The sequence below is a fragment of the Mytilus californianus genome, unplaced genomic scaffold, assembly GCF_021869535.1.
Source record: "Mytilus californianus isolate M0D057914Y unplaced genomic scaffold, xbMytCali1.0.p SCAF_1, whole genome shotgun sequence".
Lineage (NCBI taxonomy): Eukaryota > Metazoa > Mollusca > Bivalvia > Mytilida > Mytilidae > Mytilus > Mytilus californianus.
This window is the reverse complement of record NW_026262581.1, coordinates 70,084,960-70,110,277: the sequence shown is the minus strand read 5'-3', so window position 1 is coordinate 70,110,277 and position 25,318 is coordinate 70,084,960. Positions and strand designations below refer to the sequence as shown.

At 34.2% G+C, this 25,318-nt stretch overlaps 1 protein-coding gene across 2 annotated transcripts; it reads left to right on the top strand.

The window, feature by feature from the left end:
• The first annotated feature begins 1,840 nt into the window (after positions 1-1,840).
• LOC127723230 (beta-1,3-galactosyltransferase brn-like) lies at positions 1,841-24,276 on the top strand. Of its 2 annotated transcripts, none has more exons than XM_052229805.1 (3): positions 1,841-1,912; positions 3,878-3,976; positions 22,810-24,276. In XM_052229805.1, exons 2-3 carry the CDS (start codon positions 3,927-3,929, stop codon positions 23,777-23,779), a joined length of 1,020 nt encoding a protein of 339 aa, XP_052085765.1. In that variant the 5' UTR covers positions 1,841-1,912; positions 3,878-3,926; the 3' UTR covers positions 23,780-24,276. The 2 variants fall into 2 exon arrangements, with proteins under 2 accessions (XP_052085765.1, XP_052085756.1); XM_052229796.1 differs by lacking the exon at positions 1,841-1,912 and adding an exon at positions 1,963-2,054.
• Positions 24,277-25,318: the final 1,042 nt, after the last annotated feature.

Below are 25,318 nucleotides of genomic sequence, written 5' to 3'. Positions count from 1 at the left end.
AAATTTTTGTAATCTTTTACAAAAATCTTCTCCTGTGAAACTACTGAGACAAATTTAACCAAACTTGTCCACAATCATCATTAGGGTATCTTATTTAAAAAAATATGTCCGATGACCCCGCCCGCAAAACAAGATGGCCGACATGGCTAAAAATAGTATATAGGGTAAAATGCAGTTTTTGGCTCATATCTCTGAAACCAAAGCATTTAGAAAGATCTATCTGCCCTGAAATTTTCAGACCAGTCAGGCAACACGTTGTTGGGTTGCTGCCCCTGAATTGGTTATTTTATGAAAATTTTGCAGCTTTTGGTTATTATGTTGAATAATATTATAGATAGAGATAAACTGTAAACAGTAATAATACACAGCAAAGTAAGATCTACAAATAAGTCAACATGACCAAAATTGTCAATTGACCCCTTAAGGAGTTATTGCCCTTTATAGTCAATTTTTTACAATTTTCATAAATTTGGTAAATTTTTGTAAATTTTTACAAAATATTTTCCACTGTAACTACTGGGCCAAGTTCATTATAGATAGAGATAATTGGAAGCAGCAAGAATGTTCAGTAAAGTAAGATCTACAAACACATCACCATCACCAAAATACAATTTTGTCATGAATCCATCTGTGTCCTTTGTTTAATATGCACATAGACCAAGGTGAGTGACACAGGCTCTTTAGAGCCTCTAGTTTTGTTGTATGTTTGTTATGTATGATGACAAAAGTTTTGCGGCTTGATCCCAATAATGGCCACATTAACCTATTATGGCTGTTTGGGTTGCTAACCCACTTTTGTCAATATAACGGAACAATAAACAACTGTCATATAATTGGGAGTTTTAGCTAGCTATATAACCAGTTTCACCCATTAGTTTTTTCGGAAAATGCCTGTACCAAGTCAGGAATATGAGAGTTATTTTTTTTCACTTGTTCTGTTGATGAAGAGCGTTTGGATATGTCAGTTTTTATGGACTTTCCCTTTTTATATTTGCCTTAGAGTTTGGTAATTTTTTATACTTTTTTTCACATCAGATTATGAAAACCAATCATAATGACATATGTTTTATTTAGATGAATAGCAATGTTACTTTGTATGTGTTTTTTGGTTTTTTTTTTTACATTAAACTGAAATAAGCGTCCTTTTAAAATTCGCCGCTGCACTACATCGGGTCGTGCTAGTTGATTGTTATTGATTTTAATTTTAGGGAACTCCCTCAGGCAAGGTTGACCCTAGATGGATTTGGCTATTTTTCAGGTCCTTTTAGCTAGTGTGCTTTGTCTATATGGCTTTTTGTTTTTTCTTTGTTTACATGTTTGTTTGTTTTTATGGTGATTAGGGTTGTGACACAATGTTTGCTGCTGTGCCCCTGTTTTTGACATTTTTACCTATTGCGTCTGTTTGTATTGTTCACACATCGTTGTCAATATAATGGAATTTTATGTAACTGTCGTACAAGTGAGAGGTTTAGCAAGCTATAAAACCAGGTTTGGTCCACCATTTTCTGCATAGGGGGATGCCTGTGCCGGGTTAGGAATGTGACGGTTGTTGTCCGTTCGTTTTGTGTGTTTGAGCTTTTGATTTCGCCATTTGATTAGGGACTTTCCGTTTTGAATTTTCCTCGGAGTTCGGTATTTTTGTTATTTTACTTTTTTGTCATATAACCCTTCAACTGTTTCGGTTCTTATACATCCTTGGCCTTCAAATCATTCGGCTTTGAGCGAAGTAAAATCCAGAAAAGCGAACGAAATTTATAAAGTGTTGTTTTTATACTTTATACGTAATACTATCACATGATTTATTTAAAGACATATATTTTGGATGGTATCATTAAACAACTGAATTGTAAGAAAATCACTGTAGCTTGAACTATAATGTAATGTGTATATCGATAACAGAAGTAAGGAGTGAGTGAGTAACATGACTTATTTTCTTTTCTTTGATGCTGCCGTCTGATTATATAAATTATATGCGTCTGAAAATACAAGGCTGTATTCTAGCTTGTTAGTTATTACACGTGTTTATCTAACCATAAATACACTATAACATGTCAGTAAGTTTCTTCTTGGTTGTTGTTCTTTATATTAAAATTAAATAACTAAGCTTAAAAAATATTATGCTACATTATATAAATAACACATAGCTGAGAGGGTGATAGAGCAGATTGTAACCCCGAGAAAACATTGTCAACTGAGGCGAAGCCAAGGTTGACAATGTCTTTTCGAGGGGTAACAATCTGCTCTATCACCCTCTCAGACATGTGTTATTTAATTTATTATACTGAATGTTCTGCTATTACTGTCTACTAAATTTCAAATTCTTAGTTATAAACTATGACGTCTTGTACATAACAACCTTCCGTATTTAATAGAGCGCACACTTGATCAAGCGTCTCCGTGAAGGGTAATAGAGTATTTGCCATAGGATAGAGTAAATTGTCTCCCTCGTATTAACCAATCAAAATGTGGCATTTTGACATGAAGTATAATAAATTTATACTGTATATCGTTTGTATGTAACTAAACAGAAGATTCTTCCAGGCACTTTAAAAGGGAAATATATTAAAGCTTTAACGGAATATTGCGTATTGCTCTCTACAGAAAAAAGTAAAATAACAAAAATACCGAACTCCATTCAAAATTCAAAACGGAAAGTCCCTTATCAAATGGCAAAATCAAAAGTTCAAACACCTCAAACGAATAGAAAACAATTGTCATATTCCTGACTTAGTACAGGCATTTTCTTATGCAGAAAATGGTAGATAAACCAGGTTTTATAGCATGCTAAATCTTTCACTTGTATGACAGTCGGATAACATTCCACTATATTGACAACAATGTGTGAACAAAACAAACAAGACACAATAGGTAAAAATGTAAAAAATAAGCGTACAGCAGTCAACATTGTCTTATAATCATAATCACTATAAAACAAACAAATATGTCAACAGAGAAAAACAAAATTGCATGTAGACAAAGCACATAAGCAAAAATGAAGAGACAGGAATACAAAAAAATGACCATAGCAAAATAACACAATAACAAAAAAAAGTACCGAGCCACGCCAAGGGGATATTACCAAAAAATGGACTTAACAGTAAAGGTTGATAATTTACAAAGACAAATAAAAGAACACTATAACAAGTAATCAAGATGATAAACAACATCAGTACCTAGAATCTAATCTTCATGACCATCATGTATTATTTGTGAAGTTGATACGGAATATTTATCAACAAGGTCTTGGTATCTTCCGATAAACTTTTTTTAGAAAACGGACGAGACATTCTTTGATATAACCCTGATTCATCAACTTTCTTCTCAGACACTAATGACGTTTTATAAAGTCTGCGTAGCAGCTGCAAGCTCTTCATTACCGAATGAGTTGGGAAATGTATATCCAATATGCAGGTGAAGTTGGTATATTGCTACTAAGGTGAGGGAAATTGATAATTTCAAAATTAAAATCGTCTAATTTGTCATAGATTCTGGAACTGAGATGACCGCTTATGTCAAATTCGAGGTATAAGTCTAAAAATGAGGCAGAGGAAGCAATTTCTGTTGTTTCTTTAATTTGTAGTTCTGGAGGATAAATAAATGGAACATAATCAGAAAAGTTTAGATTCCATTAATGTACAGACAAAACTCTTTTTTTTTTTTTCTTTTTTTTTTTTTAGCGCGGAATTCTTAAGATTCTTAAATTAATTGACCTGTTTGTTACAGCCGCTGAAAATAATCAAAATGTATCTGATGATATGAGTTATAATATAAAACCAACGTCAAGTAATGGAATCTAAAAAAATGAAAATAATCAAGTTCAAACATAGTTAATATTAGTTTATCCATGTTATGTGCCATTATGCATTCTATTTTACAGCCCCGCAGTTAAATTATTAAACTTCGCCCTTCATAACAAATGGCAGTAGATGCTAGCAAAAGTTAGAATGGTGGTAACACATTTGAAAATTAAGAAAATGTGAGTATAACAAAAATGACAAGGTATGTTCTAATAGACATTTGCGAAACTAGGTCTATACCTAGGATTACACCTAGACTTACAATTACAGTCAACGAAAACAAGGGGTCATCTCAAAATATATATAAAACAACAACAGTAGAGATAGATGGTAAAGTCAAATGATTTTTTTGTTATGCATATATGTCTTTTCGACAACACACTAATGCAGCGCATATGGTCACAACAAGCTTGAATCGCTGTCTTGGATGTCGCCACAAAGTTCCTATAACTTTGTATTTTTTTATTCTCTGATGGCGTTTTCAACCTCAACTCTATAATGCGTAATAATTCTATTTAATATTCTACACTTCCTCTACATATTCTGGGGTTTTTGAACAATCTGTTATCTTGTATAAGGTGTCAACCGTATGTCTGTTTGGATATATGTTGTCGGCATTCAAAACCAGCAGAGAACCATACGCTTTTCACGAGAAACATAGTACTTCTTTTTATCTTATGGTTCTAAACATGTGTCTTACCTTATTTTAACATAGCAAAATCAGCAAACAATCTCTTTCAGAGGATGCTCTACAAGTGGTGTACTTGAAAATCGCGGGTAAACGCGACAATCAAGTTACACAATATAATTAATAAACTCGCCGCAGCGCAGTGCTTCTGAAATATTAATGTCGGGTGCCGTCCTTCTTTGACACGATTACACGTTAGCATCAGCAGCTGTGCCCTAACCAACTTAAATAGTGTGTAATGTTCTTTAACATTTTCCTGTAGCCTGATTTACATTTGCACATTTTATCCCTTTTAGTCAACCGAATAATTTTGAGGATAAACTTTGTGTTGTTAGGGACATCGTCATAAGCGCACTATATAGCACAAATTCCAAAAAAATGTACCGGTCTCGTATCAGGGGTCACTGCTCATGCGTCGAGCATTCCAGACTCACCCATGTTCATGGAAGAGAATTATCGACACAATGGAAGAATACGTCCATACTAAAATGTTTCCCAGGATCTTTGTATATATGACACAAAAAAAAGAAAAAAAAAAACGAACCGGGTTGTCACTTTTTTAATTTGAAAAGATGGATAGTAAAGTATTTAAGTGCACCTGACGAATAATTCAAATTTTATATTCGACATAAAGATGTTCATTGATCATGTTGATAACGGTGTTGATTTCTTTTTTCGTATATTTTTTTTTCTAATGATACCAAAAACATAAACAAAATTGTTTACCCAAAGCAGAAAAACTAAAAGATAATAAAAGCATTCCGAACGGTAAGTGAAATGCCATGAAGAAAAAGTAGTTCTTAAACGCCCACCGGTTGTATGACCTCATTCTCTTTAAAAAAAAAAGGAAAATTTATGTCTTAGCATAAACATGAGATATTGTCAAGATGCTCCTTAGTTGATCGCTTCTTTCTTAACACTTAGTCTTGCTGAAATTAATTTCTAATTGTCCCAACGTATCCATTGCAACGACGATTGCGAAAATTTGTTTGCATGTCTCATGTAAACTTAATTAAACGATGTTTGTACATTCTATCATACTTCGTACATTAACAGCATGTTCAACCTGGATAATGTGTACACATTTAGTACTACATATATTTCTTGAAACATCCATTGTTCAACAATAGAAAAACAACATAGGAGTTAGCCTTTGTTTTTGAATGACGGTTTATATTTGAGACGACCCAATATTTAAATGCTACCTGTAAGTGTAATTGTAATCCTAACCGTATGTGTATGACAGTGTCTTCAAATGTCTATTACCCCTTTACCTAATGATTATTCATCTTATATATAACTAGCTATTTTAAAAACCTATAACGGTTCGAAATTACTATCTTATTCAATGGCCAGGAATGGGTTTGATAATTGTTGATAATACGGTGGCATATAGTTGCTTATATCCGCTTCATTTAGACATTCTTGCATAGTTGTCTCCTTGGCAATCATACCACATGTATTTTTTTTTTGACACAATTTAATCAATTCTATTGCACCTTTGTTGATAACAATTTACCTAATCTACAGCTTCAATTAAGTGTCCCTATGTATTAGTTATTGAATATCTAGGGAAAATATTCAATAAATTATATCTATGAATTAGATATATTTATACGTTAGAACAGTTTTACATATTCAAATGTTTACCGGAATACGGTACGTTTCTTCACCTATATGGTATACGATATTATTAAAACTTCACTGAACCGCGGAAATGATGATGATCTTTGGAAGCATGACTCTTTAGACTAGAAAAGGACGAAAGAGCAGGAAAAAATCTTAAAAAAAAAAATTTGAACCGATTTGTGTCATAAATTTTGACATATTGAATAGACACTTGTCTATCATTCAAGACTTTATGGTGACCTCAAGATAAATCTTTTGGTTTTATTTCTTCTGGGTTGCTGTCTCATTGATATTTATCCCCCATCTCTGTTTATTCATAACAGAAGCATTCTATCATTACTGCAGAAAATCAATACACATTCCGATAGCAGATTGATACAAAAGTGTTAGTTCAAGTGAGTTTTGCCGACGACAGCAAATTATGAACTTTTTATTTTTGTTTACACGACTAAAGTGTAATCGAAGTCTTAACGGATGAGGTAAGAGTGTTTTGATTTCACACATTATGTATACTTCTTCATTTTTTTTTTTTAATTAGTAATGTTAATTTCTATGATCAAGGATCGAAAATACACGCGGTCTTCAATACATGTATGCCATAACGTTGCATCATGTTCTGTAATCTACTTGATCACCTCCTTATGATAAGTTTACATTGTGAACAGAAATAAACATTTTTAATACAATACTGATTCAGTGTAGCTGAAATAAATTGTAAAAGAGACCACAATAAAGTTGCTGATTTCAGTTAATACACACGAAACTGACCAATGCTGACTGGACACATGTGCAGTCGTGTATGAACGAAGTCACTGCTAATACATGTATTCCTGTATACATACATGTTCTGTATCTAATAACTATCACTTATTACACTAAGGGAATTCGAAATATTCACATGTTTTAACTTACAAACTTTTTTCATCTGAGCGTCACTGATTAGTCTTTTGTGGACGAGACGCACGTCTACCGTATTGGATTTTAAACCTGGTGCCTTTTGTTAGCTATTATTCGTGTGTTTCTTTGTCCTATATGTTCTCCCATTTATTTGTATTGTAATCCTAACATGTAATGTTGTCATTTTAATGTTATATTTAACATTGCCATAAAAGCGGGAGGTTTGGCATGCCACAAAACCAGGTTCAACCCACCATTTTTTTCTTAAAATGTCCCGTACCAAGTCAGGAAAATGGCCATTGTTATATTATAGTTCGTTGCTGTGTGTGTTACATTTTAATGTTGTGTTTTTGTTGTGTCGTTATTCTCCTCTTATATTTGATGCGTTTCCCTCAGTTTTAGTTTGTAACCCGGATTTGTTTTTATCTCTCTCGATTTATGAGTTTCGAACAGCGTTATACTACTGTTGCCTTTATTTAAGTATTATTCTCTTATTTTTTTTTCTGATTTTATTTATGTTAATAATGTCCTAGATTTCATTTTTGAAGATTTTAAAGATATCAATGACCTTTTCTTTTTTGTCAGACATATAATATGATTAATAGATGGAAAAGAAAATTATAGTTAATAGATAGTTAATATCAAAATAAGCTCCATCTTCAATTTTATAGCCTGTTACTAAACTTTAAAGACTTAGTATATGCTTATCAATGTCTTACTGATATTTCAAAGTAGCAAACTATTATTCGTTCCACTGAATCTAACACCGCCACTACTACAATTGCATGTCAAAAAGGCACAAGTAGTTTAAGAGGTCATATTTAAACTTGTCACCATTTATATGAAAATTTTTTAATACATATTTGGTCATTGTCAGACAATTTCTTAAGTAAGATAAAATCCGAATAGTGAATCTTCAAATCTTACAAGATATTATGTTAGTATATATATGTACTCTACTGGAATGAGTTTTAATTTTAATGAAATGTTACAATATTTAAGTCTCCCAAACGAAGTTTGGGAATACTTATTGTTTTTGCTCAGTTCTTATTATGGCACCCTCAACGGAGTTGGGGTGACATATTGTTATTCTACGTTTCTTTTTTTCTTATTATTATTTTTATTATTTTTATTATTCTTCCACTTTTTTTGTCCAGCTGATATCTTGGAATTGTATGAACCAATGGTCATGGAACTATATCATAATGTTACCCAGCATGTGCAGATTTGCAAACAGGGTATGGCATATTCAAGATGGCGGCCGTTGTCATGGAAACTGACAAAATGTGAAAAAAATTCTAAATTCTAAATCTTTCATTATAAGACCCAAGTGGATGAAACTTTATGGAAGTGTTACCTGATATGCCCAGATGTGCATGCAATATTAAGAAGTTCCAAAATGGCTGCCATTGTCATGGAAACAGGGCGAAAGTTTAACATTGACCCTATGTGAAAACACGTTAAAGCTGCATTTTTTACAAGAATATTGGATCAAATCTAATAAAACTTTATGAATATGTAAAATGGCATGTCCGAAAGTGGCACCTGTCTTTGGAATTTTGGAAATGGTTACCGTTACCATAGAAACAGCAAAAAATTTTAAATTGTTAAAATGCTCCAAAATTTATGAATTTTAACAACTATGTTAATAGACATCTGTAGATGCGCTCTTTGACTTTAGAATTTTCAAAATGGCTGCCGCTCGCCTGGCAATGGGGGAAGGGTGCCATCCGTTATTGCTAGCAGTTACAAATCTAGTTATTATTATGTCACCCGATCGACAATGTCGGTTGACATATTGCTTTTCCTTTGTTTCTTTTTCCCTATTATTAGGTCTTTCCTTTTTGGTGGAAAGACCTATTGAATTTCTTCTGATTATTAGGTCTTTCCACTTTTCCGTGGAAAGACCTATTGGTTTTGTTCTGAGATTTTATTTTTTTCTTCCGCCACATTTTGTTGTTGCGTAGTATTGTGGTTTTGCAAGATGTCGCTTAGATTTTTCGCATATGATATCGAACAGTTATTGGGCTTTTGGAACTGACCCTGTTAAACCGTACACTTTACGTTGTAAGAGTTATCTCCCCGAACACTGTTTTTCTTGTGACCACTACTCCTTCGCAACCGTAAAAGATTACGACCATTTTTTTTTACCAAAGTGCTTCCTATATCTTCAAGATGATGAGTCGGTTTGCACCAAAGTTCTCCGGAGTCTCCATATGAGAGTTATTTCCCCTTATGCATTTGATATAAGTGATATGCATATAAACTCATAAACCGTAAGCCGTATAAACCTAGAGTCGCTTTATTGAAGGTCCTTGGGTCCCAACTTAGAAAATAAGGTCAAGGTCAAAGGTCAAGGTCATGTTCTAAATTTTGACATTCACTTCAAACTGCTTTTACTCAGAAAAAAGTTAGGGGTAAAATTGAAAAAAATGCAAAATGTGAGTCGCGACATTATTTATGTCGTGAATATTTGTCGAAACAATACGCGTAGTATTTTGGGGGTTTTCATGCCACTGAAATGGAAAAATCAACAAATTGACTAATTATAGCTTCAAACTTTACAGCTCTCATGATGCGTACATGCAATTTATCTTTGTAAATCCTCCAATGCCCACAACTACCCATTTAGCCCCCCCCCCCCTCTCCTTTTTTTTTTTAGGAATCCCATTTCTATTTTATTATAAAAATGCTAATCCTTCTTTTTTTCATGAATAAATTTGTTCCTGAAATACAAAAATACAAATCTATTCCTGCAAAATAAAATATATGCTCCAAATCATGTACATGTATTTCTGAAAATTAATCGATAAACGTTTTGTTAAAGTACTATAACACCAGCATTGTTTTTGTGTGCATGCACTGAATGAGTCGACCAGTGGTCAGCGATTGGACAATAGTTTACCTGTAAAAAAAATCGAAAAAAATTATTTTCCGTTAGCAGTATAAATCACGTGCAGTCCGCTTAACGTTCCAATCTGGATTGAGAAATTAAAATCAATTACGTAGAATTCCCTCCAAACTTCGTAAATAGTAGTAAAATCCTAGAATCAAATGTCTAAACATGCATTAAAATGAAATCTGTGTTCCCGTAAATATGTGTACGGAAAAAGCATGCATGATCAGACTTCAATGACCTGTAAATGAAAGAAAATTAAATCCGGTTGCACATTCTTTATACATAGGTGTGGTCAGAACGACGTCTCTCTCTGCAACTAAATTAAATAAACTATCTTTCTGTGTATATCAATCAGCTTGGTGACGTCACAATCATTTCAACCATCCGGTGCAACGCCTGCTACCTAAATAAAATACGGGTTTCCCCCTTTTCGGAAAGAATTAATCACATAGGTTAAATACAAAAGATCCATGCAGGTCAGGTCGGGCCATTTTAAATACAAAATTGAATACAATGCACACACAATTAGATCAATAAGTAAAAAATAAGACACAAATTCCGGGAAGCACTATAAAAAAAAAGAACATTTATAAAGGAAGATGCAAGGATATTTTTGAAGGTCTGTTTAAATCCTTGCATGGTCCTACAAATATCATAACTTGAATATAACTAAAATGTTGCACGGACCTGTTTTCGTGTGCTCCTAGAGCCTAGGTCTCAAGTGTTTGAACACGGACACTAGGCTCTCAATGCCTTTTTCACGTGTTCCTAGAGGCTAGGTCTCAAGTGTTTAAACACGAGCACTAGGCTCTCAATGCTTTTTTCGCGTGTTCCTAGAGGCTAGGTCTCGAGTGTTTAAACACGGGCACTAGGCTCTTAATGCCTTTTTCACGTGTTCCTAGAGGCTAGATCTCGAGTGTTTAAACACTGGCACTAGGCTCTCAATGCCTTTTTCACGTGTTCCTAGAGGCTAGGTCTCGAGTGTTTAAATACGGGCACTCGGCTCTCAATGCCTTTTTCACGTGTTCCTAGAGGCTAGATCTCGAGTGTTTAAACACGGGCACTAGGCTCTCAATGCCTTTATCACGTGTTCCTAGAGGCTAGGTCTCGAGTGTTTAAACACGGGCACTAGGCTCTCAATGCCTTTATCACGTGTTCCTAGAGGCTAGGTCTCAAGTGTTTAAACACGGGCACTAGGTTCTCAATGCCTTTTTTACGTGTTCCTAGAGGCTAGGTCTCAAGTGTTTAAACACGAGCACTAGGCTCTCAATGCCTTTTTCACGTGTTCCTAGAGGCTAGGTCTCGAGTGTTTAAACACGGGCACTAGGCTCGCAATGCCTTTTTCACGTGTTCCTAGAGGCTAGGACTCGAGTGTTTAAACACGGGCACTAGGCTCTCAATGCCTTTTTCACGTGTTCCGTGTTTAAACACGGGCACTAGACTCTCAATTCCCTTTTTGCGTTGTCCTAGTTGATCGGCCCAATGTGTTTAACCAACCAGCCAAACCACCTACCTACCAACCAACCAACCATTACATGCTTGTTGTGGTCCCTTGTGTTTAATACAGGTCCAAGATCTCATTTGTTTCGTGTTTGCTTGTTTCAAGCGACCCTATCCTACGTGTGTAATCAATCAATCAATCAATTAAACAATCAATCAATAAATCAATCAATCAATCAATCCATCAATTAATCAATCAATCAATCATGTTTCGGGGGGGGGGAAAGACCGTTAACAATTGTTTTTAAAACAATTGATTTATATTTATTTTTTTTTTCTTCTTCCGCCACTTTTATTTCTTGCGTATAAATTTTGTTTCGCAAGATGTCGCTCAGATGTTTGGTATATGATATCGAACAGTTTATGCGCCTTTGAAATTTACCCTGCTTAACCGAATACTTTTCTTTGTAGGAGTTATCTCCCCGAACTCTGTTTTCCTTGTGACTGTATCTCCTCAGTAACCGTAAAATAAAGCGACAAATTTATTTTACCAAATTGCTTGTTATATCCTCAGAATGTTTTGTCCAATTTTGACCGAAGCAATACGATAACTCCATATGAGAGTTATTTCCCCTTTTGTATTTTAAAAAAGGAATATATAAATGTATAGCATGAATGGTCAGTGATAGATACCTAAGGTATATTGATTTGAGGTCTTTGGTTCATTCAAATGAAATTGAGGCCAAGGTCAAAGGTCAAGGTCATATTCTAAATTTTGACTTTTCCTTGTTATTTGATTTCCTCTGTCACTTTTAAAGATATATATAAAAGAACTAGTGCAAAATGTTTGCCTAATTGTGATTGAGATATGATACATTTGGTCTGAAACAATCCAATGACATCTTATAGGAGTTATTGTCCCTGAAATGGATAAATTTAAGGGTAATTGATTACTCCTCCTATTTGGTACATGATAAAGCCATAAGGTCTTTTGCAAAATGTTGGGTGACATATGACCTTGAAAACTATCAACCGGATGTGACCTTAAGTAAACCGGAAGTAGCCATTTTTGCACTTATTTCAGAAACCTATCATTTGAGACCGGAAGTGACCTTGATTAAACCGGAAGTACCTAATATCTTCCTTCTTACAGGCAAACATATATAGAAACCATATATTTTTGGAATCTGTGTGAATAAAGCTATCATATGAGAATGAATATGACATTATTTAAACCGGAAGTAGCAAATTATCTCCCTTATTTCAGGCAAAAATATAAAGAACCCATATATTTATTGAATCACTATGAAAAAATCTATGCTTGGGCGCCAATAATACCTTTGAGTAAGCCGGAAGTAGCTTCTTATCAATCATTTAGAAAATTGATGTGGAAAGACCTTCAATTGTTCTCTGAACAATTGGTTTTTAATTATTATTATTATTTTTCTTCCACCTACTTTTGGCCGGGAGTTTTCTCAGAGCCAAAGGAACCAATCTAAATGATGGGGCACTATAACAAGGAACCATGACTTTCGAGTTGCAGTGCAACTTTGGAACTAAAAAATGGCTGCCGTTACCATGGAAACAGCAAAAATGTGAGAAAACAATAAAAATTGCAAATCCATTAAATCTTTCATTATGAGACCCAACTGGATGAAACTTTAGTGGAATGTAGCCTGGCATGCCAAGATGTGTTGACCATATTTAGAATTTCCAAAATGACTGCCATTACCATGGAAACTGGAGATACATTTACCATTAGCCCCTATGGGAAATTCTTAAAAGTAGTATTTACTCACTTATAATGGTAGGTCAAATTCCATGATTCTTTCATGGTATATTCCTGGTCATCTGCCAATGTGAAATCTGTTCTTTAAAATTTTGGAATCGGTCACTGTTACCATGGAAACAGCACAAATACAAAAATGTCCAAAAATTTCAAAATGCTCCAAACTTGATAAAACTTTACAGAAATGTTAACTGGGATATGCAGAGTTGCTATTTCTCTATGGAATTTTCAAAATGGCCGCCGTTGCCATGGAAACAGAAAAAAGGTGAAAAATTGCAAAATGCTCCAAATTTTCTGAAAATTTACAGAAAGATGTATTGCCATGCATATATGTGCATTCACTGTTTAAAACTTTAGAAAAGGCTGCCACTTAGTGGCAATGAGGGGAAGGGTGACATCCGTTATTGCTTGCAATGGCAAATCTAGTTATTATTCTTCTTCCTCTTCCTCTTCCGCCACTTTTAAATTTGAACTTGTCCGCACCCGTTCTCCAAAACCGCTTGTCAGATAAACTTAGGGTTTCACAATATGTTAGACTAACATGTCTAGTGGTGCAATCAGGGTTTTGTTTGTGCAATAGGGTTTATAAAGGGGTACTTTGAGGAGCGAAAAGAAAGGAGGGTTTTACTATAGAACCCTATGGGATTTTATTTTTTTAAATTTTCAAATGATTATAAATTGAAAACCATTTGTGATAGACACAATCTTTTTAATTGAAAATGTTCTAAATGATAAAGCACATTAAATGAAATACAGGGTTAGTCCACAGGGGTCACCCCCACCCCTGTCATTTAAGAAAGTTCTAATACCTTGTAAGAGGTCAAGATCCCCACCCCTAAACCTTATATATTCTGGTTTGTCATGCTAAGATGGTTTGAATGATATATAGGGTTAGTCCCAAGGGGTCATCCCGACCGCCTGACATTTGAGAAAGTTCTAATATCTTGTAAATGGTCGAGATCCCTACCCCTAAACCATATATATTCTGGTTTGTCATTATAAAGCAAATCAAATGAAATACAGGGTTAGTCCCCAGGGGTGACCCCCACCCCCTGCCATTTAAGAAAGTTCTTATATCTTGTAAGTGGTTAAGATCCCCACCCCTAAACCATATATATTCTGGTTTTTCATGCTAAGATGGTTTGAATGATATACAGGGTTAGTCCCCAGGGGTCTTCCCGACCCCCTGCCATTTGAGAAAGTTTTAATATCTTGTAAATGGTCGAGATCCCCACCCCTAACCCATCTATTTTCTGGTTTGTCATTATAAAGCAAATCAAATGAAATACAGGGTTAGTCCCCAGGGGTCTCCCCCACCCCCTGCCATTTAAGAAAGTTCTTATATCTTGTAAGTCGTCAAGATCCCCACCCCTTAACCATATATATTCTGGTTTGTCATGCAAAGATGGTTTGAATGTTGTACAGGGTTAGTCCCTAGGGGTCACCCCCACCCCCTGCCATTTAAGAAAGTTCTAATATCTTGTAAGTGGTCAAAATCCCCACCCCTAAACCATATATATTCTGGTTTGTCATGCAAAGATGGTTTGAATGTTATACAGGGTTAGTCCCCAGGGGTCACCCCCACCCCCTGCCATTTAAGAAAGTTGTAATATATTGTAAGTGGTCAAGATCCCCACCCCTAAACCATATATATTCTGGTTTGTCATGCAAAGATGGTTTGAATGATATACAGGGTTAGTCCTCAGGGGTCATCCCGACCCCCTGCCATTTGAGAAAGTTTTAATATCTTGTAAATGGTCGAGATCACCACCCCTAAACCATATATATTCCTGTTCGTCATGTCTTGAACATTTGAATGACGTATATGGTCAGTCCCCAGGGGTTCCCCCCACCCCAATGTTCTAATATCTTGTAAATGGTCGAGATCCCCACCCCTAAACCATATATATTCCTGCTCGTCATGTCTCGAACATTTGAATGAAGTATAGGGCTTCCCCAGGGGTTCCCCCCACCCCCAATGTTCTAGTAACTTGTAAATGGTCGAGATCCCCACCCCTAAACCATATATATTCTGGTTTTTCAAGATGATTTGAATGATATACAGGGTTAGTCCCCAGGCATCACTAATGCATATAACTCTACTGGACCAAACCAATTTTCACTGGACTTTGCCCAATGTCAGGCGACCCTGGGAATTACGAATTATGGGAGCTTCGTTTGGGAGACTTCGTAACAGCATCCTGTTACAATCATTTCTTGTTGCATATGCAATTGTATAAATCTTTTCAGTTGAGATGTACTATTGATTTCTAAATTTCTTTGATAGATAGATATTTGTAATTAATTAATCGTTCACATACAAGAACTCTTATGTCGTTGTTTTTTTTTTTTAGCATTTTCATTGATTAAGGACACGAATTACTTCATGATCCATTTTGATTACTGTTTTAACCACTATGAGTTCCCACCATAAAGTGATAACTGATTCTTTTTATTTCTATAGTCGCTGTATATGTAATATACCATTTGATAATGAACAAAATACTGCAAATATTATTTCAAAAAATAGATACATTCACTGCAACTGTCGCTTTACCTAAGATAACATTAGATTTGTTAGAATTATGTTATTTTTGTAACCCTAAAAAATGTATGTGGTTCATTCATATCCCTTTTTCCAAAATATTTGTTTTTGATTACATATATTTGCAGATATAGCTTGTACAACTCAAGAAATTCCGACGTTGATATATTACGAAAGTGTATTGTATTTGTACATATTCATGTTCATTAAATCTCTACTAGTGAGTTACTTTACTCTCAATATATTCACTATCTGTGTAACATATGAAGAAATTAAAATAAGAGAATAATTAAACATACTTTCTCTATGTTACCTATTTATTTTCAAGGCTATTGTATTCATAAATAATTATTTTTTGATTAAATATTGAATTTCATCAATTTCACAAACGGATGTCACGTACTGAGGGTACGTCGTTTAGGATTTTGTTTGTGTCTCAGGAAGTGTCTCCTCCTACTGGTGGCATAAGGGCAGTGTTCACACACGTATTCCTCCTCTGACGACCTCAACATAACATGTCCATCCAAAACCTTTTCCGACTCGAATCTAGACTTGCAGATCGGGCATCTCCAATAGCATATCTATATTATAAATATTAAGAACATACCCCAAATCAATATAAAGTTATCAAACGAAAATGCATTTTAAAAATGGAATGTCATCAAAAAGTAGTGTCATCTTTATATAAAATCTCGAAAAATATTACCCATTAAGTTTGCACATACCTGTATAACCATTAATATAAGAGTGTATTAATTTTAGTATCTACACATAATTTATAAGATCTATTGGAATCACTTATCACGCATCGTCTATTTTAATTGCAATTAAATGACCACCGGAATGGCTGAAACCAAGTATAATTTAAAATTGTCCTAGTTAATTTTATGTAGCAACTTTGAATCCCCGTAACAGTTTGCAGCCTTGTTAAGGCGATAATTTCATCCTATTCAGTGTTCAGAAGTTTTTTGTCATGCATTTAGCTTTTTTTTTTTGCAATATATACCAGCACTCCAATTGACAGAAGACATATATCAGTTGAAATACTCGGGACATGACTGTCCTTATTTGAACAGTCTGCTAATTCATCAATTTGACCCTTAGAAAACTCCGCAATGTTATGTTCACCTTAGGATGATTTGTAGCAACTTTCATGATATATCATTTCCACTTTCCTTTTGTGTTATTGGATGAATCATATTCACTGATCAATTTCAGGTAAATTTCATCTTTACGCCTACCAAAAACATCAAATAACCGTGATTTATTATTAAAAGTGAATAAAACAGATCTCAATTTTTAAAAATAACTTATAATTAAAAAAAATCAAAATCAATTAAAATGGAATCCGCTGGTAGTCACGCTACGCTCAAAGTGATACAAGTAATATATAGATTACGTTCATTGAAATCCAAAACGTCACAACAGACACGGTCATAGCGTACGAGTTGTGAAAGATAAACATAATTATATTATGTATCTTCATATTCTAAAATTGGCTGTAATTATACCATTGTTACATTTTTTGTTCTTTGTTATAGGGGCGTGCACCGGATGCGCCCTCGTCTGAATCCGCGTCTGGCAAATGTAACATAATAGCTATTTTTTTATAACATCCTCTACATGGAGGATTCTTCAGGGTTATCAGACGGCATTTATGGGTTTATAAATATTGGAACCGAATTTCAGTGAATGTTTTATAAAAATTTAGCCAAAAATGGCACACCCCTACCAAAAAATATCGAGGTTACCACCACCGCCCCTGATATTTTTACCAAAAAACTGTTGAAATTGGGTCATTTTAAGAGGCCCATTTTAAAAAAACTATCAGATGTTTGGTTCCTCAATGCTCTTCAACTTTATTCATTTGGCCTTTTTAACTTTTTTTTATTCGAGCGTCACTGATGAGTTTATTGTTAACAAAACGCGCGTCTGACTTACACAATTTTAATCCGGGTATCTATGATGAATTTATTCAAACAGGGACAATAACCAGCAATAAATATGGTCGTAGATTCCTCATTGCAATGCCATTTGATTACCTGCAAGAGTACTTTAGACCTGCAGATATGTCTTGAACCGAACTTTGTCCGTGTAAAGCGGTGAAACGTGCTAATAAGCTTACCGGATTTGCAAACAATGACGAAGAGATTCACGTGTAGCTAAGATTCAGTGTTTGAATTTTGATTTTTAAGTTGAAGAAAAATAACTGAAATACATCGAACAACTGCAGTTTTACAACTTAGAAAATAATTCTATTATATGCTGCGGTGATATATAAGCAATGCAAAAGTTAATGGATGTGAAAAGGTCAGGGTCACATCTACATTGTCGTTGTCATAAATGGAAAAAAACAGAAGATTCATCATTGACGCCATTTGGTAATGACAGCTGTTCATACAAATAGCTAAACTTGTCGTTTTGGCATCCATTGCAGTATATGCCTGTTATTCAATCGTTTTTGTAGCATTCTACTGAATATATCTTAGAAAATTCCCTTAACTTTTCTTCATATTTAAATTTATGATATATTTGAGGTTTGACCGTTGAACTCAATTTCGCAAAACTGTAACCACTCTGGGATTTTACGACATTTTTTTTCTTATTGTACACATTTTCCTCTTTTCGTCGATATGTAATATAGGTGTGTGTTCTTCCGGTACATTAAAGTTTTAAAAAATGAACTCTCGTTGCAGTACTATTAGCATACTTCTTAGTTATTTCAACTTATCTAAAAAAAAAAATTATATAATTCTAATAGCATATTAGTTATCCTTACCAACAGCAAGCTTGTTACTGTTGTGGCACACATCATTTCAAGAGTTCATTCTGGTAAATCATACAGTATATTAATTGCTATATAACAGCTTACAAATTCTTTAAACCAAACTTACATAGTTTACTAACGGATTAAAATGAAACCGTATTTAAACATAGACATAGAAAAATACAATATAAATAATGCTCTTCTGTATATAGAATCAAACATGGCTAGGACAATACTTTAAATATGTACAGAAGCGAAGTTCTCTATCTAGTACAACTTTGTTTATGTTTTCTATTTATAATCAATCAATAATGTTATCGTGTACGGACTACTTTTTTTCTATTTATAATCAATCAATAAAGTATTTAAAATCTACTCATAATAAGGTCTTATAAAATACACCTCAAAGTATCGATCGGAATGTGTGTACTGTCTTACCTAATTTACATATAACTGTAACGGATGGCTACCAGTAATTTATGTAAACTAAGTGTATAATATGTAAAATGTTCCCTCGCCAAGGTTACTCTAACCTCGCTTGGTGTGTTTGTGAAGGCTCTGTTTATCAGACGTCTTATTGATTGCCCAAGCTCTGGCAGGCTTTCATTGGCTTTCTGTTGCTTCTCCTTCAGCTGTATCCTGTAAAGTTCTGTTTGGTTCGGGGGCAAAAAACGCTCTTAAGCTTTAACCAATGTACTATACTCCATCTTTTTATCCGTTGGTAGCTCACAAAAACTCTCTGGGTTTTGACTCTTAGCGCCGTTGCTAAATAATGACGTTAGTCCTGGTCATCCCACTTGTTAATTACCACACAGGCATGAAAATGACACTGGAAATCGGCCCATTCACTTGCTCCTTCATAGTTTTCAAACTTAAATATCACGCCGAATTTTCCCGTGGCTAAGTACGCCAGTAGAGTTGGGGTTGCTGAGTTGCCTGGTTTGACGTATTTCTTCCCTCAGTATCAGTGACACTACTGACATCGGCATTGCTTCTGTTTTGTCCTCTTCCTTTATGGTTTGTATCTTCAGCGTTGTCTGTTCTTCCGGCTACGCTCCTTTGTCGTAAGTCTTTATGGGGTAAAATTGCCCATATAAACGCGGCACTTCGGGTGTTGGTATGTTTCAATCTGCACCAACGCTGAAAAGCTGCGTATTGTTGCATGAAACCGCTATGTCGCGTCTGAATTATACCAATATACAATTTATCCTGTGGTTTTTAGACGAGTGAACAATTTCCAATCAATCTTAGCGTGATGTTTCGTTGACAAAATTGTTCATTCTCGTATACAAGTGATTTGAGAAAATATAGATTTATTTTCATTTTTTACGGTATAAAACATTCAGTATCAGTTTTCATATTCCATAACAATGTTACGCTAATTATTTCTTCACCCTCGTGGGAAAAGGATGTCACAAATCAATACAGTAGTCAATGACCGGAAATTTAAATACAGGTGTAATGACTGTTAATCCGAGTGTTTGTGTATTTGTTAGAGATAGAAAAAAAATAATTTAAATGCCCTTGTTATTCTTGTGACCGTAAATTTGGTTCGAGTCAGCAGAAATTTCGACTCATCAGGAGTCGAAGTACATATATTTATATAAAGCAAAGTCCGGGACCACGGGAAAATTTTGACTCATCCGAAATTTCGAGTCAAACGAGTTCGGGACAACGAATTTACAAATAAATAAATGACAATGTAAACTTAAAATATACGCTTTTATTAATTTTTGTATACTCATATGAAGCAGAATTCATTCATAACCTTCTCAAAGATAAATCGAAAAAACATCTTTTCATATATTCCATTTACCTTTATATTAAGGATACTACCTAAACAAGAAAGACTGCTTCATATCTTCTGCGATAGGAACGCGGCATTAAGAAGTTAGAGAAAAGACAGGTCGGTTCAGAGTCAGAATAATGTGTCCGGAAAGGACTACATGTTTTCTTACGACCTGTTACCTTGTGAAATAGCACGTTAAAAATCCGGCTCAGCGTGTAATATTCATATTACATGAACATATCCTCGTCTCTAATATGCTTTTAATTTTTTGCTAGACGTTATCTTGATTTTGAAAAAAAAAATTATAATACATTGATTCTGTAAGTTTATATAATACATTGTATTTCATCACTTAGGCATTTTGTAAAATCAATTTTATATATCTGATAACTCACAAAAATCATATCCACATCATTCACATCATTAATAAATAAAAAAAAAACACAAATCTGATATTTTGTTGTAAATGCTATAAACTGTACGGAACTATAAACAACTGTCTACAAGTGGGAGATTTACCTAGTTTTGCAGTCTCTGTTGTAAAATTTTAACTTTCGTCACCTGTGAAATTTTAGGATTGTACCAGTTCATATCGCACATTACTATTCTTTTTATAATCATATCTATGCAGTCCCTTTTGTAAATACTTAAGCTACGTCATTTTTGAAATTTTAGAACTATACAAGCGTTGTTCGGTTTTTAATTGTATAACTGTAAAGATTGTTATGGTTTAATCAGAATAGATTTGTACATAAAATTGAGAATGGAAATGGGGAATGTGTCAAAGAGACAACAACCCGACCACAGAACAGACAACAGCAGAAGGCCACCAACAGGTCTTCAATGCAGCGAGAAATTCCCGCACCCGGAGGCGTCCTTCAGCTGGCCCCTAAACAAATATATATACTAGTTCAGTGATAATGAACGCCATACTAAACTCCAAATTGTACACAAGAAACTAAAATTAAAAATAATACAAGACTAACAAAGGCTAGAGGCTCCTGACTTGGGACAGGCGCAAAAATGCGGCGGGGTTAAACATGTTTATGAGATCTCAACCCTCCCCCTATACCTCTAGCCAATGTAGAAAAGTAAACGCATAACAATACGCACATTAAAATTCAGTTCAAGAGAAGTCCGAGTCTGATGTCAGAAGATGTAACCAAAGAAAATAAACAAAATGACAATAATACATAAATAACAACAGACTACTAGCAGTTAACTGACATGCCAGCTCCAGACTTCAATTAAACTGATTGAAAGATTATGTCTTCATCATATGAATATCAGGCACAATCCTTCCCGTTAGGGGTTTAGTATCATACCATCATAACATATATGAGAAGAACATAACCCGTGTCATGCCAACAACTGGTTTTTAAATAAATGTGTTTAGTGCAGATGCAAAGACCCTATAAGTGAATCAATATCAACGCCAAAATATGCAATCTTTAATGACCTGACAACAGTATCGTAACTATATCCCTTCTTAATAAGTCTATTTAAAGGTTTTGTTAGTTTCAGAGGTGAATGTATGATTCATTGTACATCATCATAAGCATACTGATGAAGGATATCTGTTATCCGAAATATTTATAGATATTTATATTTAATGTTTCCTTGATTAAAATTGGTTTTGTTTTGTACACTTTTTAGGCGTATATATAATTGATTTATTGTTTACATGTATCGGCACTCGTACCGATCCAGGTCCCTCGTAAGTTGGATCGTTGACTAATATCTATACGTTTTATATATGTTATATCTAAACACAACTTTAATTAACTTTCATATACATCAGGGATATATCTGCATATGAAAATAAGGATATTAGGTATGATTTCAATGAGACAACTATCTACTAAAAAATTGTAAAACACGAAATAACAAGCCACGTATTGATTACACGCTGATGCATATTCCGTCGTTGATAGGAAAATAAGCAACAAAGTGATTCCATGCATCTTGTAGCTATTTTGAATCTTATGTTCTGTCAAAGTATTTCGTCGAACACGACACAATTGATTATTTGACTGATTGTTAGTAGTCCCCAAATGATAGACTGGGGCATAATAAGATGGTGATCGCTCTCTGCACGTTAAAAAGCCATGGCAACAACTGTTTTTCATTGCCCATTTCCACAGGACGTTAAGCAAAAAAGCATCATTCAACAATATTTTGAGGAGACCAGAAGTGACCATTGTGTTAAAAGATTCTGATTTCCAAATGGAAGTTGACATTCTCATACATCATGAACATATAAACCGGTTGTCAGGCTTTGCAGTTCCAAAGTATTTTATTACTTGTTAATTTGTTCTGTTAATTCTACAAACATTTGCCGCTGAACATTGAGATAAGACAACGACATTGTAAGCTTTTGCTTTTCTCTTTACTTTAATGTAATCACCTAACGCCATTTACACCATTTGTTTCATTTTAGTAGAACCTGTTTTATCGACACACATTTTGCATCAATATGGATGTCTTCATCATGGACAGTCCCTAATTTGTAAATAAACATTTTTGGCAACAACCATGTACCTGAAGTTTCCATAACTCTTTTTTTCAGATTTAGATTGTTAGTTGGATTGATATGTGGAGCTTTTTTTATTCAAATCTTATTATTTGAACAGTTCAATTCGAATTTGACAGCGGATGTTCCTAATACTAATATAGAGAAAATAATATTTGATATTCAACTTAATGGAAGTTCTAATGTCATTCCTTTGAATGAATTCGATGAGAAATATGTTTACAGAATCAACCCTGCCAAGTCAATTTGTGAAACGTTTAATTGTGACTCCCTCCAAATTATATTTATTGTGAAATCACATGTGTTAAACTTTGGTCAAAGAGTAGCTATACGTCGAACTTGGGGAGGCAAGACAATTCTTCGATCAAAAACCGTATTTATTGTTGGATACCTTGACGGCATCGATCATTTGATACAACTGGAGTCAAATAATTATAAAGATATTGTACAGCTTAACCTACCAGATCAGTATGAAAATTTAGTTTATAAAACTATTTATTCTATCTTATGGTTGTTACATGTAGATGTAGAAGTGGAATTCATCCATTTTGTTGATGACGACCGTTTAGTGAATCCAATGAACATTTACGATTTCGCGAAACACAACATTTTTTCTGCGGATTTAGTAATGATAGGGTATAAATTGGACCTGTCAAAACCAAACAGGAATAAGAATTCCAAAACTTACATTTCACCTGATGACTATCAATTTACCTATTACCCACCATATATAATTGGAGGAACTATCTTGACAAATATCAAAACTGTACGAATACTAGCAATTGCAGTAGCATTCATTAAGGTTATTCCAATAGAAGATGTATATATAGGGATAGTAGCAATGATGGCCAATATCAAACTGAAACATCATTTCAGGTTTTTACCTTACAAGGAGTCGCCTTCTAATTTACGGAACACAGCATCATCTCCTGGTTATGCATCGACGTACATTCTACTACGAGACTGGAATTTAGTAATGGCAACGGACAATATAATCAATAAGTAAAATAATAAATCAGCTGTGATGTTTCTAGAGTGGTTCATATTTTTAAACACAAACCAAAAGTCAAAGAATGTACTTTTGAATACAAGCTTAATATACTTTGATATATTTAAAGGATATGCTTAGATACCGCAGGCTAGTAAAACGAATCAATCTTAGAAGTTCAAATGCATGAACATTGCAAACTTGTATCAGCATAAAAGACGCACACATTGAACAAATTTTCCTTGCACGCTTACGAATTGACTTTAATCTCCTGTATTTTCTACATACATTGTTGAAATTTTGTATATTCGCTGTTTTTTTATGAGGTGATATAAATACAAGTTATCATTTTACATAGAGTAATCATTGTTTTTAGACAAAATGAGAAACAATTATTCTGTATAAGATTAATTCAAATTGTTGAAACAAAATTAATCAGCGGTAAAAATATTTTATGAAACAAGTGAAAACTTTTCATACATTGTAACAATAAACCACTTTCTAGTTATGTCCTTGACCGGAAAAGTTCATTAATTATGCGCGCCTTTATGACATCATTTACAAGATAGAGGGGACCGCCTGTATTCCTGCAATATTATAGTTTATCAAGCGTCTTCGTGATCGTCATTTTGCAGGATAAACTAGAAATAATGTTTGTTCCGTAGGTACTTAATCACAATCCCCTAATCACAGCAGTACTGATTATTAATTATAAGAATTTAATTTGCCGAAAAATTTGTCCAATATAGCATCATATTCTTTTTAACCGTTCGCTCAACATTGAAAGGAAGTGACGATGCCCCTAAATGCACGAATGATGTTCACGAAAAACAAAGTTTTTGACGGAAATGCAACGAACTCAAAGGTCTATTCATTCGCTTTTTGCTTATTGGTCTCCAAATGGAAATACAGTAACATTTACTGGACATGTTATTGGACAGTGATTGCTAACGAGTATATATAGAGTCATGAGTTTTGTTTCACCTTAAAGCTGAGCCGTTGGGCGTGGTTATACCTAAACGCATTAAAAATAGAATCTGTCACTTTAATGTGATCGACCGATAATATTGGATACTATGACCTGCAAATATCTTGCGAAGATGATATTGTTTGACGGTATGAAAGTCATATAATGCATATTTTAAGGGTTTCTTTGTCGTATAACACACCTTGGGATGTCCGGATTACCCCAAAAAAAGATCGTCCTACGGCCGTTCTTTAATTTTATCAATCTTCACACCCCTAGATATGTTCTACGACAAAAACAACTTAAAATATGCATTATCTACAACATAATTTTAGATGTCATAAATTTTTAGACAGGTTCCAATAAGCAATGATACTTTTTGCTGGATCTTATAACATTATACTGTTTAATCTCAAATAACATGATTTAATTCAATGAATGAAATGTTGTTTAAATAAAAATAAAAATGAAGCATCCCTTCCCTTTATCGACCTAAATAATGAAAATGTTAATTCCAATGAAAAGATTAATATACTTGCTATGTTTTAAAACACAATAATCGTGTTTACTTTGTAGTCACAAAAATGACA

Coding starts and splice junctions, on each gene's coding strand:
- LOC127723230 (XM_052229805.1), top strand. CDS start 3,927: ATGCTAGCAAAAGTTAGAATGGTGGTAACACATTTGAAAATTAAGAAA. Junction 3,977..22,809: donor CATTTGAAAATTAAGAAAAT/GTGAGTATAACA, acceptor TCTTTTTTTCAG/ATTTAGATTGTTAGTTGGAT.